The sequence below is a fragment of the Canis lupus genome, chromosome 28 (assembly GCF_048164855.1).
Source record: "Canis lupus baileyi chromosome 28, mCanLup2.hap1, whole genome shotgun sequence".
Classification (NCBI taxonomy): domain Eukaryota; kingdom Metazoa; phylum Chordata; class Mammalia; order Carnivora; family Canidae; genus Canis; species Canis lupus.
Genome location: NC_132865.1, coordinates 9,454,844 through 9,471,181, shown reverse-complemented (window position 1 = coordinate 9,471,181; position 16,338 = coordinate 9,454,844). Strand labels below are relative to the sequence as shown.

The following is a 16,338-nucleotide window of genomic DNA, read 5'->3' as shown; positions in this document are numbered from 1 at the left end:
ATAGGCATTAGTTCGCTTAATCCAGCCAGCAAAACTATGTGCTATCCTCATTTCTCAGATGAGAAGTCACTTAGCTAGTAAGTAACTGAGTTGACATTCAAACACAATCATTCCAATTGTTCAGCCCAAGCTCTGCCTTCCCAGTATGTCCTCTGCATTCAAAGCCATCCCAAACATGTCTCCGGGGCACCAAGAGAAATTAAATGTCAGCACAGGAACAAATCTAGAATTATTTGTTGAGTTCATGAAAGAGTTTGGCACTTTTATTAGAATATCAAAAATTAATCATGTGAAATAAACACAAGAACCATGCAAAGAGTGCTTGCAAAAAGCACTTGCTTGTTAAGGAATCATAAGGTATGATAAGTACAATTTTGTTCTTTTTTAAACCTGTGCAACATGCTTCAATGCAAAAGTTTGTATCAAATTTTTAATAAAATATTGCCCTACGGGACAAGTAATTCAACCACCATTAAAGTATTTAATAAGCCATGAAGAGCTGATCTAGAAATTTCCAAAGGAAAATATCTTCATTTTATTGTTTTATGATCTTTCTTCTTTTTAAGTCTTACCTCGAGGCATTCTATAAATTTTGTAAGAATCATGGTGATGTCACTGCAGAAATCATGTGTCCCATTCTTGAGGTAAGAAAGTCTTTCAATTTCTTTATGTCAAATAATGTGCTTACATACTTCTCATTTATATAATCTTACTTTTATTTCTTTAAGTTAGAAGCTCCTTTATCTAGGAGCTGGGTGCCTGGGTGGTTCAGTGGTTTAAGTGTCTGCCTTTGTCTCAGGTCATGATCCTGCGGTCCTGGAATCAAGCTCTGAGTCAGGCTCCTTGCTTAGCAGGGAGCCTGCTTCTCCATTTCCTTCTCCCCTTCTTCCCTGCTCATGCTCTCTGTCTCTCTCACACAAATAAATAAAATATTTATTTTATATTATTTATTATAATAAAATTTATTTTATATTATATTATTATATTATATTACTTATATATATTTTATATTTATTATAAATAATATAATTATTTATATTTTATGCCACTACTGCTTTCTACCTGTCTAAATAAAATATTTATTTGTTTGAGAGAGAAAGATAGCAGGAGAAAAGCTCCTTTATCTAAAAATAACCAAAACATATTTAATCATACATATCTTTTGATGCCTTCAGTTAAGAGTGATATTTTCCAAGTTTCCTACATAAAAGAGTTATTTTGGAATTCGAAAAGAACAATGCTGGGTGGCCTGGGTGGCTCAGTGGTTTAGCACAGCCTTCAGCCCAGGGCCTGATCCTGGGGACCAGGGATCGGGTCCCATGTTGGGTTCCCTCTGCCTGTGTCTCTGCCACTCTCTCTGTTTCTCTGTCTCTCTGTCTCTCTGTCTCTCGTGAATAAATAAATAAAATCTTTAAAAATAAATGTATAAATAAATAAATAAAATTTTGGTCATGATTCATTTTGATATAATATGAACAAAGTACAGTATAATTAGTTAAAAATTTGGTATACGATGAGCAATTGGTAGACTATGAGTACTTGTAATAATAACCCAACTTCCATCCAACAAGGAACATGGGGCAAGTTGGGAATTCTCACAACATGGAACCAAAGTCCACTATGGGCCTTGTTCCTAATATAATCCCAAAATAAAGGACACTAAAACAAAACAGTCCTTGAGCATTCCATCTCTGGGTAGGAAGACTTTGGGTGAGATGATTCACAGTTGGCATGCTTACTTAGTTATATATCAAATGCCACTACTGCTTTCTACCTGTCTAAATGATGCTGTAATCTTTTTAATTCCTCTTTATCATCACAGATTTCATCTGTGCTCAGAGATCCTCTTGCTTGCACATGTCGATCTCAGAGATTAGGCCAGAGTTCAGAAGAACCTAGGGACATCCTGGGCATAGTTTGTATTGTGTTTCATATAGATCTCTTTTGCTGGCTTCAACTTGAATTTAAAAAGGGGGCAGGGGCAGATACCATTCTAGACAGAAAAGCCCTTTGCTTTGTCCTGTGATACGAAGTTTTGTCTAAAGAATATCTTTAAACATTAGACTGTCACGGTGACTTCATTGGTAGGTAGATTAAATAATTCAATGACTTCTGATTTCAAGAAAAGCCTGAAAAGAACTGCCCTTTTGGCAAAAAGGAAAACAAAAAACCTGGATAACTTCATATGCATATATTTTATTTTATTTTATTTATTTTATTTTCATTCTTTCCTAGCCTTTTTTTATATGCACATATTTTAATGTTCTGAAACTGCATATGATAAAATTAGTTCCCCTCAAAACATCTGATCATTAAAATTGTACAATTAAAGATACTTTGCTATCCTTTGTTAACTCTTCAAGCAAAAGCAGTCCTTGAAGTAAAAATTTATCACTGGAAAACTCTAAAAAAAACCATTTTTGCTTTATTACACAGGAAGTGGGCATTGATAAATAAATAACATTTTTTATGGTATAGTAAACGTCAGAAAGTGAGCTGGTCTCTTTCATTCTGATCACATAACATAAGTAACCTGCTGGCCCTATGAAGCCCTCTCCTTCCTTCTCATAAATTTTTAACTACTAGCCACACTATGAGAAGCCACATTATCTATGGCTCGAAAGTGTGATTTCTACTGGCATAATTCCTGTGGTTTAGAAATGGCTTGTGTGCTTTATACCCACAAAATATGTGAAATAAGAGCTATGGCAAAGCTCATAACCTTACAAAAGATCTACAATGACACTATTAATAGTTAACATTTATTATGTGCCAGATACTATCCTAAGTGCTTATATACTTAAATTCACTTGGACTTCAAAACAGCACAGTGAAAATAAAAAACCAGCACAACAACATGGGAGATTAGTATCTATTTTTCAGAACAGGCAACTGGGGCACAAAGGAGTCTAGTAACTTACCTGATGACACACAGCTAAGAAGGGGTTATGTCAGAATTTGAACCCACATAGCCTAGCTCCAGATCCTCAATGTTTATCCACAATATTACTTCTACATTAAAATCGCCGTTCGCAAAAGCAAGTTCTAATTCAGGGCACCTGGGTGTCTCAATCGGGTCAGTGTCTACCTTGTGCTCAGGTTATGATCCCGGGGTCCTGGGATGGAGCCCCGCCTTGGGCTCCTTGCTCAGCAGGGAGCCTTCTCCTCCCTTTCCTTCTGCTGCTGCTCCTGCTTGTGCTCTCTCAAAAAAATAAGATTTTTTTAAAAAGTAAATTCTAATTTATAAGCAAGATCATATTGTGTGTGCTATAAAAATCAGAAATAGGTAAGAATTATATCTGTAATCTTCAGTAATGAGAAAGGACAGCATAGTATTAAAAGAATCCTTATCACTCTAAGGGTTTGCTCAAACTGCTATATATCCAGTGTTCCCATTATCCCTTTCCTATGCCCATGATATTACCACATTAGATTAGATTTTATTCAAGCTGTGTTAAAGATAAAAGTCCATTTCATTATCTTTATACATTATATAGAGGTATTAGTTACACATAGCATGCAATTATAATGATTCTAATGATATGATCAGAAGAGATTTGTCAAGTTTATGTAAATATATCAGACCATGTAATTACCCCCCATTTTATTTGTGCAACAGAGCACTTGCAGTCATAAAGTTCTTCCATATATGTTCTTATTTAATCTCAATTGACTTCAAAAGACTTAATATGGTAAAAGAGAGCATTGACCTGGCCTTGCATGCAAAAATTTGACGTAATTACAAGATTGGGACTTTATAAGGAAATAAAAAGAAATTGACTTATGTTCACTGCAGCGTACTGTTTGCTTTTATGCCTTGTATTATTTGTTTTGTCTTTGCTCCTCTGACAATCTATATGTTTAATCAAACAGTGAAAACAGGGATCCCTGGGTGGCGCAGCGGTTTGGCGCCTGCCTTTGGCCCAGGGCGCGATCCTGGAGACCTGGGATCGAATCCCACGTCGGGCTCCCAGTGCATGGAGCCTGCTTCTCCCTCTGCCTGTGTCTCTGTCTCTCTGTCTCTCTCTCTCTGTGACTATCATAAATAAAAATTAAAAAAAAAAAAAAAACAGTGAAAACAAGCACAGAATACAGTTGTTTTATCTTCCTGACTAGCAAGCCTGGACTCTATTCCAGTTCACTCCACTCTCTTGCACTGCCATTGACCCCTCCACACACTGCCCCCACAAGGTATTCCTTTCCTCTAATAATGAACCAGCAAGAATGTGTGACCTAATCAGCCCAATTCTATCATGTGCAACTGATAATGATTTTGAGTAAGTCAACAGTACACTATTACCTTTTGCAACAACACCCAAAAATAAGTTATGGTTTTAAAATGAATGAGTGTAAGGAAGAGGGAAAGGACATGGGACATTTGGCATCATCTGTGCCACACAGGATGCCAACCCTCTATAAATGATAGAGGGAGCTTAAGTGAAATCTAATACCACCCCATTCACTATCTTCCATAATCAGTTGTTATGTCAAACTGTCTGCCTGGGGGTCAAACAAAATATAGCCCTTTACACAATTTCAAGATTATAGTTCTTTTTTTTTTTAATTAAGATTTTATTTATTTGACAGAGAGAGAGAGCAAGACCATGAGCACAAGCAGGGGAGTGGCAGAGGGAGAGGGAGAAGCAGGCTAGGGAGCCGAACTCCAGGCTTGATCCCAGGACCCTGGATCATGACCTGAGCCGAAGGCAGACACTTGAGACTGAGCCACCCAAGCTCCCCGTATAACTGTTTTCACTAAGAATAGACATACTCGGGATGACTGGGTGGCTCAGAAGTTGAGCATCTGCCTTTGACCCAGGACGTGATCCCTGGATCCGGGATCGAGTCCCACATTGGGCTCCTTGCAGGGAGCCTGCTTCTCCCTTAGCCTATGTCTCTGCCTCTCTCTCTCTCTCTCTCTCTCTCTCATTGTGTCTTTCATAAATAAATAAATAAATAAATAAATAAATAAATAAATAAATAGACATACTCATACACAAAGAACATCTAGACTAGAAAAAAGTACTAAGACACACGATTATAATAAAAGGGAAATTAAGGTATAGTAGGGAATCAAAGGAAATCATATTCAACTAGGGAAGAAATAGAGGGGCTACTTGTAAAAAAAAAAAAAAAAAGCATTTAATGGAGCCTCCAATGCAGGTAAGATATCAACATGGAGAGTTCTGGAATGAAGTACACACGTAGGCAAAAGGAAGAAGTATTTACAAGAACAAGAAGTTGGAGTGTTCAGATAACCTGTTGTGTGGGGATGTTCAGATCCCTGATTGTATCAAAGTCCTCTCCTGGCATGGCCTGTGAAGCCTGTCCTGTGCTCTTCACAGCTACCTGTCCAGCCTACTTCTTCATATATTTTCCTAGTCTTGAGCCTTGACCATTCCTCCAAAATATCATGCTTTATAACTTCATGCATCATCCTCCTCCAGAACGGCCTCTGCTGCCCGGTATATCTGTGATGCTGCTGATTCCACCCTGCTTCTCTCCTGAAAATCCTAACATCTTATAGAGCAATGTATGTCAATTATTTCTCAATAAAACTGGGCGGAGTGGGGGCAGTGAAAAAAATAAAACATTTTAGAGCTAGAAAACACATAAAAGGGCATGTGGGACAATTAACTCTATTATTGCTCCCCCACTCTAATTTTCATTTCAAGGTTTCTGATCACCAGGAAATCTCCCTCTTGCATTTCTTCTGTCCCTGGAAAGTCTAAAATTCCTGACAGTACTGGTTACGTTCAGTAGCCAGAGGCAGCTGCCTTTGTTTCCAAATGAGGCCACTCCGGACTTCTGGGTCACCCATACTTTCCATGAGATCAATCAAAAGGATCAGAAGGAACTAACTCTCACCCTCCTGATAGGAAACACCTGTTCTAACAAGAGTTCCAGTAAAATCTGTGGCAAGTCTGGATTTGTTAATTAGTCAAAAGTAAGCTGCTCAAAGGATATCGCAGAGCAGTTTATTTTAGCTATTGTGTGTGTACAAATAATCTTGGAATCCTGTTAAAATGCAAGCCCTGGTTTAGTAGGGCGGGGCTATGGCCTGAAACTCTGCATTTCTTTTTTTTTCATGACCTGAGGCGAAACCAAGAGTAGGACACTTAATGAACTGAACCACCCAGGCACCGGGAGACTCTGCATTTCTAATAAGCTTCTGGGTTACATCAAAGCTACTGACCTTTGAAACACACCTTGAGTAGCAACGTTGTAGAGAATATTAGAGAATATTGAAAAACATTCTCCAATAGTAGAATCACAGGCCATTCTGTTGGATTCAGAAAACAGTTATGTATCTTCCTACATGTCAGGTACTAGATATTAAAAAATAAAAACAAGAATGGCACGATTTCCCTCAGATTTTACAGTGTAGGAAAAAAAAAATTTCCAGATTTGAAAATAATGTAAGTGCAGGGTGTATCAGGTATATAGAGAAGAGTTTCTCAGCTCAAGGACACTGTGACAAACTCCTACGAAAGGCAGAGAGGATCCCATGAAGGACAGACTGAGAAGGAATGAGCAGAAAAGATAGGAGAAGAACCAAGAGACAGAATATATATGGAGACCAAAGGAATAGTAAGAAATTTCCAGAAAAACTGAGTGGTTAGAGGAAATAGGTCTGGCGTGGAGCTGTTTGCTCCAGTGCCTAGTGGTACTCAGCACAAAGACAGGACGTGAGTATATGTGACCCACTTGAAAGATCATGAGATCAAGCTCTATGATCTTACAAGTGAGGAAACAGTCCTCAAAGCAAGATAATTTGTCCTGAGCCATATAATCCTGAGCTACAGGGTTAGATTTATTGATATCCAATCTGGGACTTTCAAGAAGAAAACCCCAACCATCAAAGTACAAACAAATGGCAAGTAGTATGAAATCTCATTATGTAGAAGAAATCAGACCAACATCAATAACCAGAAAGAGATGTTTAACATCTATGACATGCACTCTGTATTCTGAACACCCTGACAGGCACTTCCGCTTACATTATCTCGTCCTATCCCTGAACAGACCCCGACAAGTAGGTATTATTCCCATTTTTATGGAAGAGACATTTGAGACTCTAGGGACCTACGTGACAGAGTCACATGAGTTCCCAGAGTGCCTGGGAACTGAAGTTTAGTGGGGTTTCAAGAGTCATGGGCCATTATCACTGTGTGATCCTTCTCTGGCAAACAAAGTTACTCCATTATAAGAAGAGGCTAAGGGAACATTAATAACACATGTTTGTATTATAATTAGACATAAATCCGGAAAGGAAAGCAAATCGCTCTGGAAATGAATTCGTCTACTTATAAATGTTCTGTTCATAGCATTTAGTACATGGTTAGATTTCACTGATTTTATGTCTTGCCAATTCAGTTTGAGGCTGACAGACGGGCTTTTATCATCACTCTCAACTCCTTTGGCACCGAACTGAGCAAGGATGACCGGGAGACCCTCTACCCGACCTGTGGCAAGCTCTATCCTGAAGGATTGCGCCTGTTGGCTCAAGCAGAAGACTTCGATCAGATGAGAAGAGTAGCAGACCATTATGGAGTACGTGACTAGACCAGGGGCCCTGAACATCTCACGTTACTTCATCACATGGACTTTAGAAGTTCACACATCAAATTTACATGTCTTCTCTAAAACAGTTAGGTTTGTAAGGTAGAAAGCAATGTCATTCTAGAACTGTCTCTCTCTCTCTCTCTTTTTTTTTTTTTTTGGAGGTTCCTGCCAAGCAAGTACTTGTTTAAATCTCCAAGGGACAGTCATCTGAGCACGTCTTTTGAAGTGCTTGATAAAGCAAGTTCCCCAAGGAACTGGTGCAGTGTTCTGGATATGTGAGCTCATGGCAAAGTTATATAAAATAGCCTGGCCCAGCAGTCTTTTCAAGTGCGCATTGGGTAAACCGGCTTAGGTACAGAATGTCTACTTGAAATACAAGAGAGAATATGAACATATTGGTTTCTACCATTCCCTTTAATCAGTGGCCAGAAATAAGGAATGGAAGGAGGGCTACTGTGTCCTTCTCTTATTCCACATCCAAATGCTCTCTGAAGAGCCTGCAGCTTCTCAGCTCATCCCCTGATTCCATTCCTCCTGATTTATGGTAACATATGCCTTCCAGGTAACTTTTTCAGAACTGAAGTGACACTCTTACCTTTTCTTATGGGTTTCTGAAGTCTTCGGGGAAAGAGAAATCAGAAATCTGCATAAACCTTTGCAGTAGCTCATGTCATCACAAGAGGCTATTTTTAGCATAATATTAAATTTTGAGCTTCTCAATTTCCACCTCTTCCATACTTGAAATTCCATATGAATTTTACCAACTGTCATTTCAAAGAGCCCATAAACCCATGCTGCTTAAGCCATGAGCATCCATTTATCCTCAGTAAGGTGCCCAACTAGCCCTAAGAACCTAATGTAGAAATTAGCTCATACAATGCACATTGAGAGTAGAATTGCTTTTGCCTCTTGCCCTGTAAGCCTGAATAAGCTACTAGACTAGAAATCCATCTGTACTCTTTTATCTGGATTTTTGGGTATTTTTTTTAGGAGACCAAGAGCCTACAAAAAACATTCAGTCTTTTTGGACAGGTTTTTTTAAAGAACAGACACATCATTTCTGTATTGCTAGGAAAATATCTTTATGTTTATAAGAAATGAGAATTTGTTTAAAAATAGTCTCTGTTTTTTAGGTATACAAGCCTTTGTTTGAGGCTGTGGGTGATGGCAATGGAGGAAAGACATTGGAGGATGTGTTTTATGAGCGTGAGGTATGATATACATGGAAATGTTATTAGCTTATATATGTTTTTTTTCTCTTGCTCTAGGTTTTAGATGTTTTCTTACTTTGGGGTTTCTTTTGGGGGGCTTCTTTTTACAGTTGATCAGTTCCAGTGATTAAGCACAGAATTTGACAAACAAATGGGTATTAATATCTCTGCCTTGGAGGCCCAGGGTTCACATATGATGGCTTTCTGCTGAATTGTCCTACCCAGAAACCCATAGTACATATAGTGAAGCTCTGGAAAGAATGCAGCTATTCCATAGTTAACTGAAGAATCAGAACTAGGACATTCTCATGATCATATATTGACTATCTTCAAGGTGTATGCTCTATTAGGTGCCTCTCTCACTCTCTAATCCATCCCTTCCTTAAGAAGCCTTTGTCTACAATTATAATTTAGGAATACAATTATCACACTTAGGAATTATTTGTATGGAAATCCATCTGGAGCATCTAGACTATTCTCTTTCCTTAAAAAGCAGAAGAGTACTTATTCCATTTATAGTGAATTCCTGGGCTACCAAAGTATTCAACAAAAGGGCTTTTTTTTTTGAGGTGGATGGGGATACCAGATAAGGTATCTCAAATCTAGAGAATTTTTCTAATATATTCTATTCATTTCTCTAAAACCACTGGCCCTTCCCCTTCAATTGATTGACAGAGAACCCTGAAATCTATCCAAATTTTAGGGTAGGACTGACTCCGGAAAGCAGTTTGGGCCCCTTCCTGTAAGTCCTACTCTAAATATTTTCCAACAGCTCTCTACTGCCTGTCACAAAAAGAGTAAAAACAATGCAAGTTATTCCCATATATTAGGGATGTTTTTAAAATTCCACACTATTGCACAACTGCTTCAAAGAAGGCTGTTAAGAAAGCTGCCCTTGGCAGGAAAAATAAGTATCTGTTCCTGAAAGCAAGGACCTCCACTTCCTGAATATTTAGCTTGACGTTTTCAGGGCTGCATGAGGGACTCAGTACCTCTCATACTTTTTTCAAAATGGAAAAGAATAAAAGAATTGTTCCATTGTTCAGACTTTACCCCAGTTGAATGATTTTTTTTAATTTTCTTTTACTGATATACCTTCTGCAGAAAAAAAAAAAAAAATCAACCATATGTCAAGTTGCTGTAGAGTATCCTAAGAAAGCTCAAAATGTCACTCATTCCAAATTCCAGAGGCCTGTGGCATTGCCCTGGAGGAGAGTTAGGCAGCCTACAAACTTTTTAGAATTTTCAAAGTTGTGGCCAAGAATGAATAGTCTACCTAAATGAGATGTGCCCACTAGCTAGAAACCAACTCTGTGTATTACTACAAAGTTCCGCACTTACATTCACATACAAACACCAAGATTTTCCCAGGAATCTTTTCACTAGCAGTGCTGAGAAGATTTGGAGTTTGTCTTGTGATTCTATAAACCTCCTTTATTTTATTTCTTTATATTTTTATAAACTTACTTTTAAAACTACTATGGTCTATCTGTAGAATGACTCTAAAGTTCCCTTTAGAACTTGATGAGTTGTCACCGCTTTCTTTTATTTGACCAAATTTGGACATTGCCTATTTAAATACAAATAATCACTATACAAGCGCAAGCCAGTCTGCAATTTAATATTATTTCAAAAATGTAGTATGTTCCCAATAAGTGACGGTCAGTTTTTTTTTTTTTTTTTTTTCTTTTCCTTCCTCAGGTACAAATGAATGTGCTGGCATTCAACAGGCAATTCCACTATGGTGTGTTTTACGCATACACAAAGCTGAAGGAACAAGAAATGAGAAATATCGTATGGATAGCAGAATGCATTTCACAAAGACATCGAACTAAAATTAACAGCTACATTCCAATTTTATAACTCATTGTGGGGCCTCAAATGTAGAAAATCTTCAATATGAAGAAGAGGTTCTGAGGAAAATAAAAAGAATTGTGTTACAATTATCTGGGTTACACAAAAATAATTCACACTACACCTTCACAAGCTGCAGACCCACCAGAAATATAGTAAACCAACAAAGTGGTTTTTTTTTTTTTCCAGTAGCCTTAAATTTTGTTTCCACATTTATGTCTTCCTCTTTACCAGACTTTAGACATTAATTCTAACTAACTGTATGGTACTTTTCCTATTCTTGTTTGGTTGTATTAACAATCAGATCTAATTAAAATGTTTTACTTTTGCTTTCCCATGCTTCTCCACAGGCCCAATATTGTCTACTTTATTTTTTCCTCACCTAGGTCCACAAAAACCCAGGATTGTATGAGGCTAGCATCGATCACATGTGATGAAAATACTGTATTTTTTCTTTTTTTTATTTTTCAAGATTGATTTTATTTCTTTTTTTTTTTTTTTTGAAAGAGAGAGAGTGTGGTCCCACGCAAGTAGGGGGTGGGGCAGAGGGAGAGAATCTTCAAGCAAATTCCCAGCTGAGCGTGGAGCCCAATATAAGGCTCAATCCCGAGACACCTGAGCCACCCAGGCACCCCAAAATTGAAAGAATTTAAAGTATACAGTGTGATGATTTGATACACATATACATTGTGAAAGAATTCCCCTCATCAAGTTAGTTATACATCCATCACTTCAGGTAGTAGTCTTCCAGCCCCCCACCCCCACCCCCTGTGAGAATATTTAAGTTCTACTGTCTTGGTAAATTTCAGTTATACTATAATGTCATCAACTATAGTCACCATGTTATACATTAGATCCTCAAACCTTATTCATCTATAACTGAAAGCTTGTCCTCTTTTACTAACTCTTCCATATTTCCCCATCCCCCAGCCTCTGGCAACCATTTTTCTACTCACTATTTCTAGGAGTTAAATTTTTTACTTTTTTTAGATTCCACACATAAGTGAAAATTAAAAGGAAGTGTATAGCTAAGATTTTAATAATCTTTATGATTAGATTTTTTAATTCAATAATATTTTTCTTAAGATTTATGGAGACATGGAAGAGTAGATAATCATGACTCTCAGCTATCAGTGTCTAGACCACGTGGTTGTACACAAGCTTCATCTTGTTGGTGTGGTGACAGTGATTGATATCGAATAAAATTTTCAAAGCCTCAAAGGCTTTTCAGTAGAAAGATCAGAGGAAAGTTATGCAATATCCACAATGCAAATACATAGACGTAAATCATATTTTAGAGAATTACTGTTTTGCAGATTAATTGTCCCTTGTGCTAGATATAACTGTGAAATATCAGGATTATCTGAGTCATAGAATTTAACATGAGATGCTAACAGTGGCTTTAATCATTCGAGTTCACATAACCCTTTAAGAATATGATGAGCACTATGGATACTTTCCCTGAGAATAATAGACATCTGCATATTCATCCCAAATTTTACATAGTTTTTGAAAAGACTATGGATCCTCTAAAGTCCATTCATGTGCAACCTAGAAGTCCAAAGACTCCAGGTTAAAAAACTCCATTGCACAGGCCAAGGAATAAAAGAATACAACAGGTTAGAAAGTCATGGATGAGAAAGGATTTGATTTAAGAAATAAAATAGAAGGGGGCAGCCCAGGTGGCTCAGCGGTTTAGCGCCACCTTCATCCCAGGGTGTGTTCTTGGAGACCTGGAATCGAGTCCCATGTCAGGCTCCTTGCATGGAGCCTGCTTCTCCCTCTGCCTGCATCTCTGCCTCTCTCTCTCTCTCTCTCTCTGTCTCCCATAAATAAATAAAAAAAATCTTTTTAAAAAATTAAAAAATAAAATAAAATAGAAGTACTTGTATACCCTTCCATCTCTTGAAAGGGCATCCTGTTTGGCTGAGCAAGCATTTTCAGGATGGAGGCCCATGAGCTTTGGTAGAAAGGGCTCCTCATCTGGCCAGCAAGGTCAGTCATGTCAATCATGGAGATGACAGAGGGACAGAGGTCACAATCAGTTTGCTGTCATACTAAATTGAAATTATGCTCCAAAGCATCCAACTCTACTTTTTGAAATGATGTCCATATTCATCTGATGCATTAACCAATGTTACTATTTTTTGCAAGAAGAGTGGATGAAAACTCTGCAGATTGGTTAAAAATAAATTCTGATCCATAAATACAGTCAACTAATCTTTGACAAAGAAGTAAAAGCAATACAATAGACCAAAGATGGTTCCTTCAACAAATGGTGCTAGAACAACTAGGCATCCATATGCAAAAAAAAAAAAAAAAAAGACACTAGACATAGACCTTATACCTTTCACAAAAATAACCCAAATGGATTATGATTTAAATATATGACCTATGTAATAACCTAAATATAAAACATGAAACTATAAAGCTTCTAGAAGCTAAGAGAGGAGAAAACCTTTATGACCTTGGGTATGGTGATGACTTTTTTGATATAACACCAAAAACACAATCCAGGAAAGAAATAATTGATAAGCTAGACTTTGTTAAAATTGAAATATTCTGCTGGGGACAGCCCCGGTGGCCCAGCGGTTTAGTGTTGCCTTTAGCCCAGGGTGTGATCCTGGAGACCTGGGATCGAGTCCCACGTCGGGCTCCCTGCACGGAGCCTGCTTCTCCCTCTGCCTGTGTCTCTCCTCTCTCTCTCTGTGTGTCTTTCATGAATAATAAATAAAATCTTTTTAAAATAAAATAAAATAAAATACTCTGCTGTGCAAAAGACAATATCAAGAGAATTGCAAGACAAGCTATAGACTAGGAGAAAATAGTTGCAAAAGAGACATCTGGTAAAATATTGCTATCCAAAATATATTTAGAAAAAACTCTTAAAACTCAACAATAAGAAAGCAAACAACCTGATTAATGCATGAGCCAAAGACTTTTTACAGACCAGTTCAACAATAAAGATATGTAGGTGGCAAAGAAACATGAAAAAATGTTCCATGTCATATGTCGTAGGGAAATAAAAATTAAAACAGCAATAAGATACTATTACACACCTATTAGAAGGGCCAAAGTCCAGAACATGGGCAACTCCCAAAGCTGGCAAGGGTGTGAAGCAACAGGAACTCTCATTCATTGCTGGTAGGAATGTAAAATAGTACAGCTACTTTGGAAGACAGTTTAGTGATTTCCTAAAAAGCTAAACATACTCTTACCATATAATCTGGCAATCACACCTGTTTGTAAGTTTCAAAAGGAGTTGAAACTTACGTTCACACAAAAGCCTGCACATAAATCCTTATGTCAGCTTTATCCATAATTGCCAAAATTTGGAAGAAACTGAATGCCCTTTAGTAGATAAATGGATAAACAGTGGTAGACCCAAACAACGGAATATAATTTAGCTCTGAAAGTAAATGAGCTATCAAGCCATGAAAAGACACAGAGGGGAATGCCTGGGTGGTTCAGTGGTTGAGCATCTGCCTTTGGCTCAGGTCATGATCCCGAGGTCCTGGAATCGAGTCCTGCATTGGGCTCATCTCAGGGAGCCCGCTTCTCCCTCTGCCTATGTCTCTGCCTCTCTCTCTCTCTCTCAGTGTCTTTCACGAATAAATAAATAAAAGCTTAAAAAAAGAAAAGACACAAAGAAACCCTTAATGCATCTGAAAGTCTACATATTGTCTGATTTCAACTATATTACATTTTGAAAAAAACAAAAATATGGAGACAAGAAAAAATTAGTGGTTACCAGGGGTGGAGAGGAGAGAGGGAGGAGATGAAGAGGCAAAACAGGATTTTCAGGGCAGTGGAAATACTCTATATGTTATAGTAACAGATATATGCCATTATGCATTTGTCTACACACCGGTCATATACAACACCAAGAATGAATTTTAAGGTAAACTATGGATGTTGGGGGATTATGATGTGTTAGTATAGGTTCACACTAGGTTAAAAAGGAAAAAAAAATGTACCACTCTGATGAGTGATGTTGGTAATGGGGGAGGCCATCTATGCATGAGTGGGAGCAGGGAGTAAGTTAGAAATCTCTGTGCCTCCCTCTCAATTTTATTGTAAACCTAAAACTGCTCTAAAAAAAAAAAAAATCTTAAAGAAATAAATTCTGGGCAGCCTGGGTGGCTCAGTGGTTTAGCGCCGCTTTCAGCCCAGAGCCTGATCCTGGAGTCCCAGGATCGAGTCCCGCATCGGGCTCCCTGCATGGAGCCTGCATCTCCTGCCTGTGTCTCTGCCTCTCTCTCTCTCTGTGTCTCTCATGAATAAATAAATCTTTAAAAATAAATAAATAAATAAATAAATAAATAAATAAATAAATAAATTCTGACCAGCTGATATTTCCTGAAGTTTTATCTTCAGGATTGAATGATCAAATGGGAAAAATTACTTTTAAGCCTTCATCTTTGGTGAAATAGAAGAAAACTGTACTCTCACATTTCTTCATGGCACCTAGAAATGAATCATTTCTATCTTCTTGGTCACCTTTTATTGCTTAAAGCCAAATAAAAGTAAGTCAAGTGGAATAGTAACGAGTGGGCAGGACAGATGCATAACCTCCTTGGTAAATATTATAAATCCGGAAAGTGCAGGTGGAAATTTAAATCGGTGTATTTCCTGGAAGGAAATATATATCTTTATGTTCAGGAAGTAGCCTGTGCTATCCTGCACTGATGAGGCCATTTTCAGGCAAGACTTCGGAGAGAGATGGGTTGTATTTAAATCAAAAACAGCTGGGCATGGGCTAACCCCCTCCTGAGCCACATGGAAAGCATAAATTGACTTAAGACTGGAGTAATTGTAAAATATGGGAGGGCAGCAACAAGGAGAAAAGGGATGCCTGTAAAAATAAAGCAAACGTCAGCACTTAATTCAGAGAAAATGACTTCTTTCAAAATTAGCTCTCTGTCGAAGCCACGAGAATAGACTCCTCTGAGACATAACTTACCCGAAGAAAAATAAGTAAAAGTAAATGTCATGAATGTTGAATGAGGAGCGTATTCTTTCTAAGTCAAATTAGTGCTTTCACCTTTTTCCTCCCTTAGTCCTTTTAGGTTTTCCCTGCATATCTTCCCAGGAGGATATAACCATTATAAGCACTAAATTAATTAGGAAAGAATAGGCTCAGAACAAGAAAATACATGCTGATTTCAAATTATAACTCCTAGGTACTATGGAAACAACAGGGTTTTACTTCTCGGAGACCAAGGTTAGGCAATTTGACATCTTTTGTTGAGAATCCAAAGGACATACCCTAAGAGCTACTTAAGCGCTCTGCATACAGCTTATGGAGGCTTATCTCAAAATCAGCAAGTGGTTAATAGGAAGTGACCCCCTGCCTCTGGCATCCTATGAATGCGGTTGCAGGTAAAAAGGAAAAGCTCCCTTTTTATTAAATAGACATTATAAAAGAGGCTGCTTATTGTATAAAGCTGATGCAAACTGAGGGTCTTTCTTTTCAGGCTTGTGAAGGACTAACATCCCTGTTAGACTGTTTTAGAGACCTCTGATACTATACCCCACGTAAACCCAAAGCAAGAATTTAAGAAAAGAGATTTTTGAACAGTCACTAAGAGAAGTAGTAACAACAGGGACTTACAAGTCACCTATATTTTTTAGACCATACATCCACCAGTATGTCAAAGCACACAGCTGTGTCTCGCATGGGTGATGGGGTAAAGATGCTGATCCG

The 16,338-nt window shown here is 37.9% G+C and overlaps 1 protein-coding gene across 1 annotated transcript in view; it reads left to right on the top strand.

Moving 5' to 3' along the window:
* Positions 1–10,968, top strand: part of ATP6V0D2 (ATPase H+ transporting V0 subunit d2) — a 42,231-nt gene extending 31,263 nt beyond the window's left edge. The window contains exons 5-8 of the mRNA XM_072803790.1: positions 567–644; positions 7,378–7,554; positions 8,700–8,777; positions 10,479–10,968. Coding sequence (XP_072659891.1) covers positions 567–644; positions 7,378–7,554; positions 8,700–8,777; positions 10,479–10,640 — 495 coding nt within the window. The 3' untranslated portion in view covers positions 10,641–10,968. The remainder of the gene's footprint in view (positions 1–566; positions 645–7,377; positions 7,555–8,699; positions 8,778–10,478) is intronic.
* The last annotated feature ends 5,370 nt before the right edge of the window (positions 10,969–16,338 follow it).